The sequence below is a fragment of the Zingiber officinale genome, chromosome 9A, assembly GCF_018446385.1.
Source record: "Zingiber officinale cultivar Zhangliang chromosome 9A, Zo_v1.1, whole genome shotgun sequence".
Classification (NCBI taxonomy): Eukaryota; Viridiplantae; Streptophyta; class Magnoliopsida; order Zingiberales; family Zingiberaceae; genus Zingiber; species Zingiber officinale.
The window spans coordinates 64415257-64430138 of record NC_056002.1 but is presented as its reverse complement, the minus strand read 5'-3'; the positions used below and the strand labels follow the sequence as shown (position 1 = coordinate 64430138).

The 14882-nt window shown below is 36.3% G+C and overlaps 1 protein-coding gene across 1 annotated transcript in view; it reads left to right on the top strand.

Annotated features, from left to right (window-relative positions):
• LOC122019238 (probable phosphoinositide phosphatase SAC9) overlaps positions 1–14882 on the top strand; it is a 90728-nt gene that overhangs the window by 50365 nt on the left and 25481 nt on the right. The window contains exon 7 of the mRNA XM_042576725.1: positions 9342–9575. Coding sequence (XP_042432659.1) covers positions 9342–9575 — 234 coding nt within the window. The remainder of the gene's footprint in view (positions 1–9341; positions 9576–14882) is intronic.

Below are 14882 nucleotides of genomic sequence, written 5' to 3'. Positions count from 1 at the left end.
AAAGAAAAGCATTCTTCACATCTAGCTAATACATTGACGAAGATTGATTAACAACCAAGGAGAATAGAATTCTATTAGAATTCATGTGAGCAAGAGAGAATGCCTCAAAGTAATCAACACAAGTCTGGGTAAATCCTTTGGCCACTAGACGAGCTTTATACCGATCAATAGTATCGTCAGCTTTAAATTTCAGAGTAAATTCCCAATGATAGATAACAATATTAACAACAGGTGGTGCAACCACTAGCTCCCAAGTACCATGAGAGATAAGGCAAATATTTTCTCATCCATTGCTGTTCCCTAAACCGAGTGTTGATAAGCCTCAAAGTAGGAAGTTGGAACTTCTGTAGATGATAAAGAAACAACATAAGCACAAAACTCAAGACCAAGGTAATCAAACGCGATATGATTAGACAAAGGATGAGTAGTGCAAGACTGAATACCTTTACGAAGAGTAATAGGTATATCAATATCGGAGGGGTGAGGAGTATCAGGAGCTACATCTACATGAAGAGGAGGTGAGGGACTTGAATCTAGTTCTGGCCGAGCACGCCTCATGTACACCTGCAATGGTCTAGGAGATGGAGCATCTGTAGTGGGAGACATGGATGGTGGGATCGGTAATTGACGAGATGCTAATGTATTATGTGACTGATAGAAGGGGGGGGGGGCATGGGTGGGACTTAAAAAGCATAACATCAACACAGGTGTAACTACGTTTTGTGAGTGGGTCAAGACAATATCCTTTTTGTGTGTGAGAATATCCAAGCAGGATGCATGTAATAGAGCGAGGAGAGGATGAAGACAAGAGAAGGGGATATCGCCAAGTAACACCATAGATAACATCTTATTTATAAGAAAACAAGCTGTGAGAACAGCATCACCCTACAAAAACTTAGGAACATGCATGTGACAAAGAAGAGTACGAGCTACGTCTAAAATATAACGGTGTCTGCGTTCAACAACTCTATTTTGTTAGGAAGTGTATGAACAAGATAATTATGCCATAAGAATCACAGAATGTAAACACTGTTGAACTCAAGTGCATTATCAGTACGAAGAATGTGCAAGGCAACCGAATATTGAGTTTTGATTTCATTATAAAATGATATTAACATCTCAGGAACCGTTCCTGACTCCTATTTTTGAGTAAATATAACCAAGTCATGTGAGAATAATAATCAACAAATTATAAAAATACTGAAAACCTACTCAAGACTCAATTCTACTAGGTCCCCAAACATCACAATGAACAAGTTCAAATGCAAAAGAATTACGTTTATCAACTTTAGAAGGAAAAGAAGTACGATGGTGTTTGTCAAACTCAATTGGAAATCAGTAGATGGAATGTGAACTAAACTTTTGAGAGCATAAGAAGATAGGTGACCTAGACAATGCCATTAATAAGGAGACAGTTGTTGAGAGTGCCTGGGTCTTTGCAGGTGTAACCGAATTCAGATAGTATAGACCATCACTCTCATGTCCTCCACCAATCATCCTCTTCGTGTGCAGGTCCAAAAAAATACAATAGGAAGAATAAAAAGATACATCACAATTGTGAGCTTTTATTAGCTGGCTTATGGATAGTAAATTAACAAGAAATTTAGATACAAAGAGAATATTATCAAGAGTGATATTTATAGTGGGTCTGACAATACCTCGTCCCGTAATCAGAGAATAGGTGTCATTGAGGGACAGGAAATAAAGATGAGAAAATAAAAGAGGAAGAGAAAATAAACTTGTTTCCAGTAATATGAGCAGACACACCAGAATCCAACTTCCAAGACTTATCACAAGACACAACAAACACACTTGGAGAGGATGAGGCAGCAGTGGCAAAGGGAATGCTAGTAGAAGAGTGAAATAATTTCTCATAATTACATGACCACCCGTGTCTGGTGATGGAGTTGATAGTTCGGTAGATGCATTATTAGCCCAATCAGGTTTACAAAACTTCGTCCAACACTTCTCAGAGATATGGTTGGAACGACTACAGTGAACACATGAATGACTACTTCCATGACCATGATCACGACTACTACAACGACCCTAAAAGAACCTATGACCACGAGCAGCCATAGCCAAAGTGTCAGAAGATGTGAAAAATTGATGTTGCGACGACCCGTGGTCACATGAAGAACCCGAGACAGAGCATTTGATAACGTGGGAATGTTATCACTTGCTAACAGATTATCTTGAACTAGTAGTAGAGTAGAATCCAAACCGGATAGGAACTTTGCAACCAAGAATTCCTCCCATTGATTCTTTTGAATGTGTGTCACAAGAGAGAGGATGGTATAACAGAATTTCCTCGGCAACTCCCTTAAAAGTAGAAAATAATTACTAACAAATTGACCATCCGGGTGAAGAGCGAAGAGTTTTTCATATAATTCGAAAACACGACAAATGTTCTTGTTATTCGAATACATGACCCGTGAGGCATCCCACATCTCCTTGGTAGTTTCCACGAATATAACATTAGTGCTCACAGACTCCATGTTGCTGAGAAGGCAAGCCATAACAAAACAGACGTTTGAAATCCAATCTGAATATTTTAGATCTTTAGGGTTAGGAGGGCTGGACAAAATATGTTGCTTTATCTTGTAAGATCCCATTAATAGTTCACACCAGAGATAGTTGGTTCCATTCAATTTAATAGTGATAGTCAAATTAGTTTTAGAATCTGAAGGCTTCATCGCAAGAGGAAATCAGAGGCAGAACCTAAGTAGTAGCAGATTAGGACAATGCTGGTTGATCCTCTCCTTCAGCGATCTAACAGTACGTGAGATCCTGGTTGTAGTAACATGAGGCGACAACAATAGGGCAGGAGCAACCGGAGGTGGCAGCAGGAGGTAGCAGTGTTGATCTGGCGGCAACAGCAGAAGGCGGCGACAACAACAATAGACAGTGGTGGTAGTAGCAAGAGGCGCAACAGTAGTGGCAGCAAAAAAAATTAGGTCAGATAAGGAGAACCTGCTCTGATACCATATAGAGAGAAAGAGATAATCCATTTTGTTAGACCGCGTTGGCCGGTTAGAAGGGGGGTTGAATAGCCTCCACAAAAGAAAACTACCCTTCTCGAACTTTTAAAATAACACTTGCATAAATAAAGTAAACAAATAAAATTGAAAGAAGAGGCAAAAGGATTTTTACTTGGTTACAACCGGAGAGGTTGTTAATCTAAGGAATGAGTCGCACTAGAATCTCCTTCAGGTGGAGAAGTCTCTTACAGTAATAACGTACAAACAAATAGAATCTAAACTACTAAAAGTAAGCGCATAAGTGTTGAGTACACAATTTTTGAATTGATTTGAAAGCTTCTGGACCAAGGCTGTATTTATAGCCTTGTTCGGGGCACCTGGAAAGGTTCGAGGTGCTTGGGAAGGGATAAAATTTTATCCCCTTCGCAACGGATCGCGTTTAACCGCGATCCAGTCAAAACTCAATTCCGGGCGCCCGGACCACTATAGTCAACAAAGTTGACTTTTGGTCCGGGCCCTCTGCTCCGGTGCTGCTCGCCTCGGTCCGGGTCTTCCACTCTGGCTCCGCTAGCTTGGGTGATTTCAGCCAACCGAAATAAGGCTCATCCGAACCCAATTTCGCCCTTCTCGAGCAACCTTCCGCTCCGGCTTCTCGTCCCTTGGAAACGCCGTACGTCTCCTTCTCGTTCGCCCGCGTACTCTTCCGCAGCACCTCGTACCTCAGACGCACGGAGCCCGTCGGCTCTCTCCCGTGCTGTCTTTCTCGCTAGCTGCGTTTTTTGCTCGACTCCCTGTGCTCCTAAGCTTCTGCACACTTAGACACAATGTTAAAACACCACAGGACCTAACTTGTTGATCACATCAAAACAACTTTGGGGTTCCAACAATCTCCCCCTTTTTTATATGAGCAATCTAAGTTAAGATAGGGTAAATAGACAAAAAAATGAAATAACTAATATTACAATAAATTGCAAAAAGATAGAAAAAATTAAAAAATTGTAGTCTACTTCCTCTTAGATTTATATTTTTCCTTCTCTCCCTTTGATCACAAAAAAAACAGGTTCCAAGAAAACTCTAAGGGAATAATTTTGAAAACTTTTGAAAAAATTTCTAAGTTAATAATTCTAACTAAAACAAAATTCTAAGTTAGAGAATTTTGCAAAAAATTATTTTTAAGTTCAGAGAAAAATTCTACCCTTAGTCAAATTTAAAAAAAATATTTTTTGAGAGATTTTCATAATGTAAAAAAAGCTTTTTAAAGTATTTATCTAATTTTAATGCTTTATCAGAAAGTTAATTAAACATTTCATTTCAATATTTTGACTTCCAGGCAGTGGCGAGGCACTAGGCCTTCTTGGTTATTGGAGCAACAACCACTTTCTTAGACAAAGCCTCATAAAGAAATTTAATGTTTAATTTTTCTCGTTGAAAGCGCTAAGTCTAATTTTAAATTAGTCATGACTTTGGAACCCAATATAGGTTCCAGCCAGTTGGATTAATTAAGAATTTCTTAGGCACGTATTTCTTTGAAATATTTCTAATCTGTCCTTTATGATTTCTAAAATACCAATTTAAATTATTGAATTTTCTAAAATTTGTTTTATTTGAAAATGCATGATTTTTCAAGTTATTTACTTGTCTTTTCAAATTTTCATTTTCTACTTTTAATGTGTCTAACTCTTCTAATGGACAAGACTTAGCTAAAATTATTTTTAAATTTTAAATTTCTTTTTCAAATTTACAGCAATCTTTAGTTAATAATTTAACAAATTTAAATAATTTGTCGGAGGAAGAGATCGTACCTAACTTACTTTATCGATCTCGTTATTCGAGTCTCCCCCTGAACTGCTGCTTTCTTCCGACAAAATAAGCGTGGATAATATAAAATTTCAAAGCTCAAAAGAGATAAGTACTTAGAATTAGCAAAAGACTATACAGACTCAATTTGAGACTTGAAATAAAAGACTCGCACACTTACAAGGATTTGAGACTTGAAGTACGACTTGTAGTGTTATGCACTTGATGTCCTGCAACAAGACATCGGGGGTTTATATAGAACCAAGTGTATGAATCGGGTGCGCTTATGGGCCCCATCGTCATTCATTACACTGATTCCTTTATTCCCCACTATACATCTAGCCTATTACTAAACCTTTATTCCTTTAGACAGATGGACGGCTCCCCGGGGTTCAGTCCTTTGAATAAAGTGCTTTATTAAAACTATTTACGGCTTTTGCATCATGGTGGGTGCTTTAGTATTTGTCGTGTAGTTTCTCTGAGGCTAAGAGAATTTTCCCATAGTTTCTTTCTGGCATTTTTGATTGCTTGTAATTGTTGGTGCCAGTCTATATCTCGTCCTTCATTATGGGCATGGTGTGTGAAATCAAATTCTTTGGTTTAGATGATGAGTTCCACTTCCCTGAGTGCGATAAAAAGTTGATTGATAGCCTTTCTTTCAATGTCAGACATTTCCTGCGTTTGTCGTGATGCTCTTTGAGGAAGATGCTTCCATAGGTGTCGTTGGCGAGTTGGCAGTAGGTAGAATATGGTGGATAACTCTTGCTAAACTCGTCATCACCTTCTGGTTTGGCTTGTCTTTGAGTTGCTATAGTGTTTCTTGTATTTGTATTTGAACTTTCTCCTTGCTCTGCCATTGTCTTGCAATTAAAGAACAAACAAGTTGAGATAATGCGTCAGCTAATAAGTTGTTTTTCCCATTGATGTGCTGAAACTGGACGTCAATGCCAAGTCCTATTATAAAGTCCGTAAAAGAAACCCAACGGACTCTAGAAGGCTTGTTTTGGGCTGATTTGTTGAAGAAACTTATGATCGCCTGGCAGTCTGTCCGAATGATCAGCTCCCCTTTGTCTAAATAGTAAATTTTGAAACTATTAAGGTTGTTCATTACTACGTGTAATTCAGCATCAATTATAGACTTCAGGGGTGAGTATTTGCCATATGCATATGCACAAATCTTTTCATCTGAGATAGGGTCAAATTTTTAGGCCTTACATTTATAGATACCCCTTCATCGATGCTCTCGATGCTCATTTTGGACGAGCTTGAATCGTAGTCCTCGTCTTGATGACTTACCATTAGTGTAAGTCCGAAGAAAGTCTCGACTTCCGATTCGGATGACATATCGTCCCACGTCACCTTTAAGATCTTGTGTTTTTGGACCGACTTCTTTCCTTTGTCCCTGCCCTTGTTCCTTAGCTTGGTGCAGTTGTCCTTAACGTGCCCTTCTTCGTTGCAGTGGTAGCATCAGATCGTCCTTTTCTTTCTACTCTGCGGATGGTTAGTTTTTCTAGATTTACAGAGTTTCTTAAAACGTTTTACCATCATAACCATTTCTTCGTTGTCGAGAGAAGACTCTGACTCAGGTTCGTTTCTTGATGCTTTGAGGGCAATGTTGTGTTTGGGCTCCTTTGTACCTACACATCTTGATTCATGCACTTTAAATGTGGAAAATAATTCCTCTAATGAAATAGTTTCTAAATCCTTAGAAATATAAAACACATCTACTAGTGATGCCCATTTTGAATTTCTAGGAAAAGAATTGAGTGCGTATCTTAGCGAATCTCGGTTACTTACCTTTTCTCCGAGATTCGAAAGTCCGGTGATGATTTCTTTAATTCTTAAGTGCAGATGTGCAACTGTTTTGTCTTCTTCAAATCGCCTTTGGTGAGCTGGTTGCGAAATAAATCCCGTCTTACGAGCTTGGCTTCGGACGTCCCTTCATGCAGCTCAAGGAACTTTTCCCACAGTTTCTTTACTGACTCGTAGCTGCCGATCCGGTTGACTTCTTGTGGCGGAAGGACGCTCAGCAGATGAAATTCTGCTTTGCCTTTGCCACGTAGTTGACCTGCTCCTTTTTCGTCTACTGGTATTTTTTTTTACCTTCTGGTGCTGTAAAACTGAACTCCATTATTAATAATAAATCGAAATTAGTTTTAAAAAATACCTGCATTCGCTTTTTCTAGCTAGCAAATTCCCCTTTGAATTTTGGCGGATGGATGCTTGGTGCAGCCATTAATTCGGTGTTTCATTCGGTGGTTAGTTTTCTTGAAGTGTCTTGGCTCTGATACCACTTGTTAGACCGTGTTGGCCGACTGGAAAGGGGGTTGAATAGCCTGCAAAAAGGAAAACTATCCTTCTCGAACTTTTAAAATAACACTTGCATAAATAAAGTAAACAAATAAAACTGAAAGAAGAGGTAAAGGGATTTTTACTTGGTTTCAACCGGGGAGGTTGTTAATCCAAGGAATGAGTCGCACTAGAATCTCCTTCAGGGGAGAAGCCTATTACAGTAATGACGTACAAACAAATAGAAGCTAAACTACTAAAAGTAAGCGCACAAGTGTTGAGTACACAATTCTTGAATTGATTTGAAAGCTTCTGGACCAAGGCTGTATTTATAGCCTTGTTCGGGGCGCCTGGAAAGGTTCCAGGCGCCTGGGAATGGATAAAATTTTATCCCCTTTGCAACGGATCGCGTTTAACCACGATCCGATCAAAACTCAATTCCGGGAGCCCGGAATGGCTCCGGGCGCCCAGACCACTATAGTCAACAAAGTTGGCTTTTGGTCCGGGCCCTCTGCTCCGGTGCTGCTTGCCTCGGCTCGGGTCTTCCGCTCCAGCTCCGCTCGTTTGGGTGATTTCAGCTAACCGAAATAAGGCTCACTTGAACCCAATTTCGGACTTCCCGAGCAACCTTCCGCTTCGGCTTCTCGTCTCTCGGAAACGCCGCGCGTCTTCTTCTCCGCCCGCGTACTCTTCCGCAGCACCTCATACCTCAGACGCACCGAGTCTGTCGACTCTATCCTGTGCCGTCCTTCTCGCTAGCTGCGTCTTTTGCTCGACTCCCTGTGCTCTTAAGCTCCTGCACACTTAGACACAAGGTTAAAACACCACAGAACCTAACTTAACTTGTTGATCACATAAAAACAACCTTGGGTTCCAACACATTTCACATAAAATAATCTGCTTACAGGTAGGTATTTATATACATAAGAAAGGAAAAAGAATCCTGTAATTATGGTATACCTATCAATCATTAATTACAATCAATCTTAATTCCTATAATTAAGCTAATCTAAATCAATGATCCCTACAATTAAGGGAATCTTTGGAAGCATTCAATACTACTTTTCACTTTTTAGTATTTATTTTAATATTATAATAGTCATTATTTTAAGTCTTTCCACTGTGGGTTCACATATTACTTTTAACTCTACCATTCTCAATTACTAGTTGGGTTGAGGGATTAACACAAGCCATTTTTTAATAGATATTGCGCTAGTTTAACCATATACTAAAAGATACAACTAAACATGTAATTTGGAAGGTAAAAAATTTAAAGATATGTATCAAATGAAGACTAACCAAACTATCATTTTTATCCCCAATTAATCCCCACATATCATTTTAAAGATATGTATCAAATGAAGAGTAACCAGAGTATCATTTTAGTAATTGTAGCTCTCGTTGAAGGCAAAAGCTTGAGCTGAGCTTGCGACAAAGGTGGAAGTCTTGAATTGAGTTTGGGATGAAGGTGGAAAGATCATGACAAAGGGGAGGCCTCAAAGAACTCATTTGCTAGAGTATAGAGGTGTTGGGAGTTTCTCACTTGCCGGTTGGTGGGTGGGTTGTAAAATTTTGCTCATGTCAATTGAGACAACTTGAGATTCAAAACAGGGACTTGTGCCTCATTATAAGGCCTAATCTTTGTTTTAATTGATCTTCAGTGTTAATAAAATTTGGTTCTCTCTCTATTGAGGCATCGATTGTTCTCCCATTGTGTTACCATGAAGTAGCCTATCACGCTTCAAATTAGCATAAAATTGAACCTAGAAACTCCTAAAGCAATATCTACACTCTGGTTCGGTTACCCAAAATGACTATGATTTACCCTTATATAACTCGATACCCAAATTAACCTCTAAATAATCATCACAATGTCACATTGAATCTGAATTTGACTTGCGTTTTGGTTTATATTATTTGGTTTTCTCATTTTGTAAGATCATAGATAGCTCTGGTTTGATGCTCACATAAGGAATTGAGCATAAACTGTTTTCATTTTTCTATCTTTTATTGTGTTTTATTTTTGGATTCATTTATCATCTTTTTCCATGCTTTTTTCAACTTCTGAAATATGACTCCATATTCCAGACGTATACTATTACTTGACATTTGTGAATTATGTAGATAATTGACATGATTACACTTTAGGATATTGCTTGTTTCTTTCCAGATTTTTTTTCTTTGCTAATTCATTTCATGCCTTTTTATTCTCTTGGGAAAGTTAAATAGTTTGGTTTACTTTCAAAGCTGTTTACTTTTGGTTATATTCTGCAGGGTGCATGCATCCCCCAATGTGCAGTTGCAACTAACTTGTTGATACCATTAATTGGAAAAGTTAATTCGGAGGATTTATCAGTCACTGGAAAGAACTCACCTTCCCAAGAAGGTTCCTATCTTCCTTTTTTGTTTGATTTTGAAGAATTGGAAGGAGAATTAGACTTTCTAACACGCATTGTTGCACTTACTTTCTATCCATCCACTCCTGGAAAGCCTGTTACACTTGGTGAGGTACAATACTAAAATTTACAGAGTCAACTGTTTTGCGAAAATATAAAATGATTGTTGATTCAATAGGTTTAGCATAATACCAAACTTTAGAGTCATTTTTATCTTTGAGAAAATAGAAAATGCTTATTGATTTCAAGAGGCTTAGCAACATTAGACAACATATACCAGTAAAGATACAACAGTTTTTTGTTCATCTCTGTACTTCTATTTTTATTAACATGGTCTGCATCAAAGAAAATTTTTAAACCATTAGATTATATCTACTGTATATTTCGATGTTCTTTTAATTAAAGTCTAATTTGTTCTCGGGAAAATTGTTCTTGGTTTACTGGTGGTTGAACCCATCAATTTGTTGTTAGGTGTGTTTCACCCTTACCATCCAAAAATACCATTGTTAACAGTAATTATTAAGTTCAAAAGACTAAAATGGATAAAATATGAATGAGATAAGAGAATGCAAATGTTGTTTTCTTGCTCCATTAACTTTTATCAATAACTAGTGTAACTTTTAAATATTTATTCACCAAACCTCATTCCTTCTGTACATATAATTAGGCAAAAATTATGTGAGAATCACATTGACATGGTAGAGTAACTTTTCTGTTAGGAGTTTATATACTAATACCTTATTAGGAAGAGCCCTATTAATATGATAACAATTTTCTGCTTCATAATTCATAAGTAGAGTCTTCTTCATAGAAGAAATTAAATTTGATGTGAATTTTGTGTATGGTACTGGTCAAGATTGGACTTACTATGGTATGGCATCTCCTTGAAGTGAAATCAACACCAAGTGCATCCGTGAACAAGGGTCGATGAGGTGGGATCATCCTTAGAAAAAGAAGGTAGGGCAGCCCCATTTTGAAGATGAATGCTATGGGCAAAGTTTTGCGCAATTGAGTTTGCTTGGCATGCTTCCAAGCATGCCATGAATTTAATTTAGTGGCGCACATTTAATCCTCTTTCCCTAGACTTTATTTATTTCAAAAATTCTAATAAAGTCAATAGACAGGCTTAAATTTTGATGAAAAGAGTTAAATATATTATACACTAAGGTTTGAAAACTTGAGTCGTGTCTATGTTTAACTAGAACGATATTGTTTCGGTATCATGTTGACATTCTGATGTCTAATGCAGTGGTAAATTGGAGGTGGAAGGAGGAAATAAATGAAGAAAAGAATGAAAAAAAAATTAAATTCAATGATTTATTTCTATTTATAATGCTATGATTTTGACATTATCTTGTATGAGGATAAACTATAAAAAGGAAATAACATTATTTAAATTTTAACATATGAAAGGGTGTTGAATATTAATATGAAATGATACTCGTCGATATGATTGATATAATAATACAAGAGACATTCTCTTGGTATTGAGTAGTATGTGTTTTGGTTATTTATTAAAACGATAGATTTCGAATGTTCGTCTAGTACGGTATGAGATTTGAAATCGTGTAATAAACATCTAAAATAATGAAAAGAATATCTAACTATCTGTTATATAGTTATTTTAGACAATTCCACCATGTGAGATAAGGTTTGGTTGTTGTTGTATTTATTATATATTTACTTAAATGTAATTATGATTATTTATTGATTTACTACATTTAACTGTAAAGTATTTAATACTTGTTAACTTAAATTTAAGATTTACCACAATTCATATAGATATAAAATCTTATTTATAATTTTATTTTCACTTAATTAAATACAAACAATGCTGACTTTGTATAGCCTAAAAAAACACACAATTTAATTGCCATTTTAGATTTACTTATGACTTTATAGCCTAAGTAATATAAAATTGTGACTTATAACACATAATTAACATTTTAACTTAGTAGTATTGACGATAATTATAACATGAACATAAACCCTAATTAATTGTAGCTTTTTAATTTAAAAATTGATATTGACATTAAACTGAAGTTAATCTTAAAGAATTAAAATGAAAATATATTACCAATTAATATTTTACTGATAATTTGCTTAATAAATATAAATTTAGAAATTACAATTAATATTATAATATAATGACTATTTATAACTTATCGATATATGGTTAGGACTTGTAAGTTAATTATTACATAATTTAAATAAACTTAAACCATAATTATTTATTTTTTAAGGTAATTAGTATTTACCTTAAAAAAGAGAAAAAAAATCTATAAGATGAACTCCACTTCGACCCCTTCCCCTTTTGCTAGTATTCCCAACTCACGTGCTCATGCGCTGTGAAGAAGGAAGGCCACACCTAGGGTGCCAACTCTATACATCTTCTAGTTCGCCGCCTACTGATTTGACATATGCTCTCTAGGATAATTATTGCATATATGTTTTTTGTCAATCAACCTTGGTCTTCTCGATTCTGATATCAAATGAGATAACATCAGTATTAGGGATGACAATTTTCTCTAAACCCGATGGAGGATCCGATATCCGACCCGAATGGAGGAGGGTATGAAGGGATTTTTTAAACCCGATTAAATAATGATATAAATTGGTATGGCTATTCAGGTATGGAGGTGGGTCTAGTAGAATCCTATCCATACCCGATCCGAATACTACAACAACAACTAAGCCTTATCCCACTAGGTGGGGTCGGCTATATGGATCCTTTTACGCCATTGGACTCTATCTCCTACTATATCATCATCTATAATTAAATTAATTTTATCTTATTTTATTGTTGCTACCCAAGTCTTTTTTGGTCTTCCTCATTTGATGTGCATGTTTATTTCACATTGCCTAATTAGAGTATTTATTGGTCGTCTAAGTACATGATTAAATAATATATATAAGGCGCCATTTTGGTTATGATATTTGAAAATCAACACTACTCTGGTGGTGTTAAATTTTTGTTTATTCATTTTAATCAAATTTAGAATTTTAAAATCGAAATCGAATCGAATTACTCGAAATAACTTAATCGAATTTTTAAATTTGGTAGGTTAGGTTGGTTAATTCAATTTAACCAGACTTTTGTTCTCACCCTTAATAGAGGATATCTGATTCTCTGATGGGTATGGGTATAAGTGAATGTAAACTTTATGATCAACATTATGGTGTTCTTACATTTTGTTTGATAATACTTGTTGAGTAAACACACATTGTTAGGACGAAAAGAATTAAGATATCTCTACAATGATATGATATTGTTCACTTTGGACATAAACCCTCATGGTTTTATTATTGGGTTCTACCCAAAAAGTTTTGTTTATAACTATTGCAACCCAACACACATAATTCCTTTACTCTGATATGTCTTACATCTTGGCTTCCTTTTGGGTCTTGGAAATATGCTTGTGATAATATTAGGGCTAGTTGAATGGTTATTGGTACACCATGAGTTTGATGTTGTAGGATTCAGTCATTTGTTTTGGGCGAGGTTGTATGTTGTTTGGATAGAGAGAATGTTAGAGCCCAATGGTTCATTTCTTAACATGCTAGCCATAGAGATCTAAGTTCTAATGCTAGATACACACTAATCCAAGGACCTGAAAGACTGGGATCATCCTCGTAGGAAGTTGGTAGGGTTTCTCCTTTTGAGGTAAAATATTATGAGATCTTGGTGTAGATTTGTTGTTAACCTTGTATGTTTTAACACAAACCAAATGCATTAACTAAGCATTGATGTGATTTTGGTACACTATTAGGATTTTGAAAACAAGGTATTGAATGACTTACAAAGTTATTTAATTTGATATTAAAAATAAAAAATATTTGATTGATGGAGGATAAGTACTCTAGTTCTCTTATATAAGAACAAAAGAGAGATACAAAATTGTGCAAACTATATGGGTATTAAATTAATGAGTCAAACAATAAAACAATAGGAAAGAATAATAGAAAAAAAGACTAAGGAAGGAGATCACGGTGACCGAAAATCAATTTGGATTCATACTTAAGGTCGACAATGGAAGCTATACATCTTTCCAGGCAACTAATTGAAAAATATAGGGAACAAAATACGATCTACACATGGTAACCTAGAAAAAGCTTATGATAGAGTTCGGAGAATTTAAAAAAAAAAAAGTGTTAGCGTAGTTAAAGATATGTATGAGGATATAACGATAAGAGTGAAGACTTCAAGCGGATTAATTAAAACATTCCCCATAAAAATAAAGTTACATCAAGGATCAACTTTAAGTCCGTATATTTTTACACTAGTGTTTTCAATAGCGATGAAGAGCGCGCTATTGCGCGCTACGATCAGCGAACGCTGTAGAGTGTTCGCTGATTAGCGATTGTCCCGATTATCCCACGTTATTTGGGATAATAGAATCGATAGTACACATAGCGTGCGTTATCGTGACCTAGCGGTCTATAATGGGCGCTATAGTTGATTACAAAATAGTTAGAGTAAAGGCGAGGAGGCAGAGATGAGTGGAATCGTGACCTTCGAGAAGGTAGGGCAGAGGCGACTGGCGACTGACGACTGACGACCGGCGATCGCCGACCGCCGACCGGCGAGCAGCGAGCAGCAATGAGGGATGGCGATTGGAGGATAGGTTTTCTCCTTCCTTTTCAGTTTTCTTCGTTTGGTTTTTCCTTTTCGTTTTTCATTTCCCGAATGAGAAAAAGCAATTGTGATTTCTAATGCCATGGATCGATCTAGAATTAATCTAGATGCCCGGGATTGATTCTGATTTTTTTTCTAATTAATTAATTATTTGCTTTGATTTAATTTTTTTTGTTTTTTTTAGGATTTTGATTGTATATTTGGAATTTGCAATGTCTACGAATTTGTCCAAAAAAGATAAAAAAGATATTAGTTGGAAGTATTGTTATCAAACGGTGGGGGAAAAATCTGTTTGGTGCAAATTTTGTCATCGTATATCGAATGGACGGATTACTCACTTAAAGGAACATTTAACTCAAACTCATAAAGAGGTTGCACCTTGTGTTAGTGTTCCGGATGATATTAAGCAAGAAATTAAAGAATCACTTGACAAAATTAGAGCATCTAAAAGCAGACAAATCGAATTGTTACGAGAGATTGGTGAGGGTCCTCGGAGTATGAGTACGCAATCATCAAAAGTTGGAAGTGTAAGGAAAAATTCAATTGGATGTTCTGGTAGTGATGAATCAAAAGGTAAAGGTACTCTTCATGGGTTTGTTAGTTTGGAACCTAGACAAACAACTCTAAATTCGGCGTACAAAAAAGATTTGCTTGTTGATGTGAAATGCAGAGTTGGTCGTTTTATTTATTCTGCCGCATTTCAATTTAATGTTATGAATGATCCTTATTGGTTGCCTATGGTTGAGGGTATTGCGGAATATGGAAGAGGGTTCAAGCCTCCTT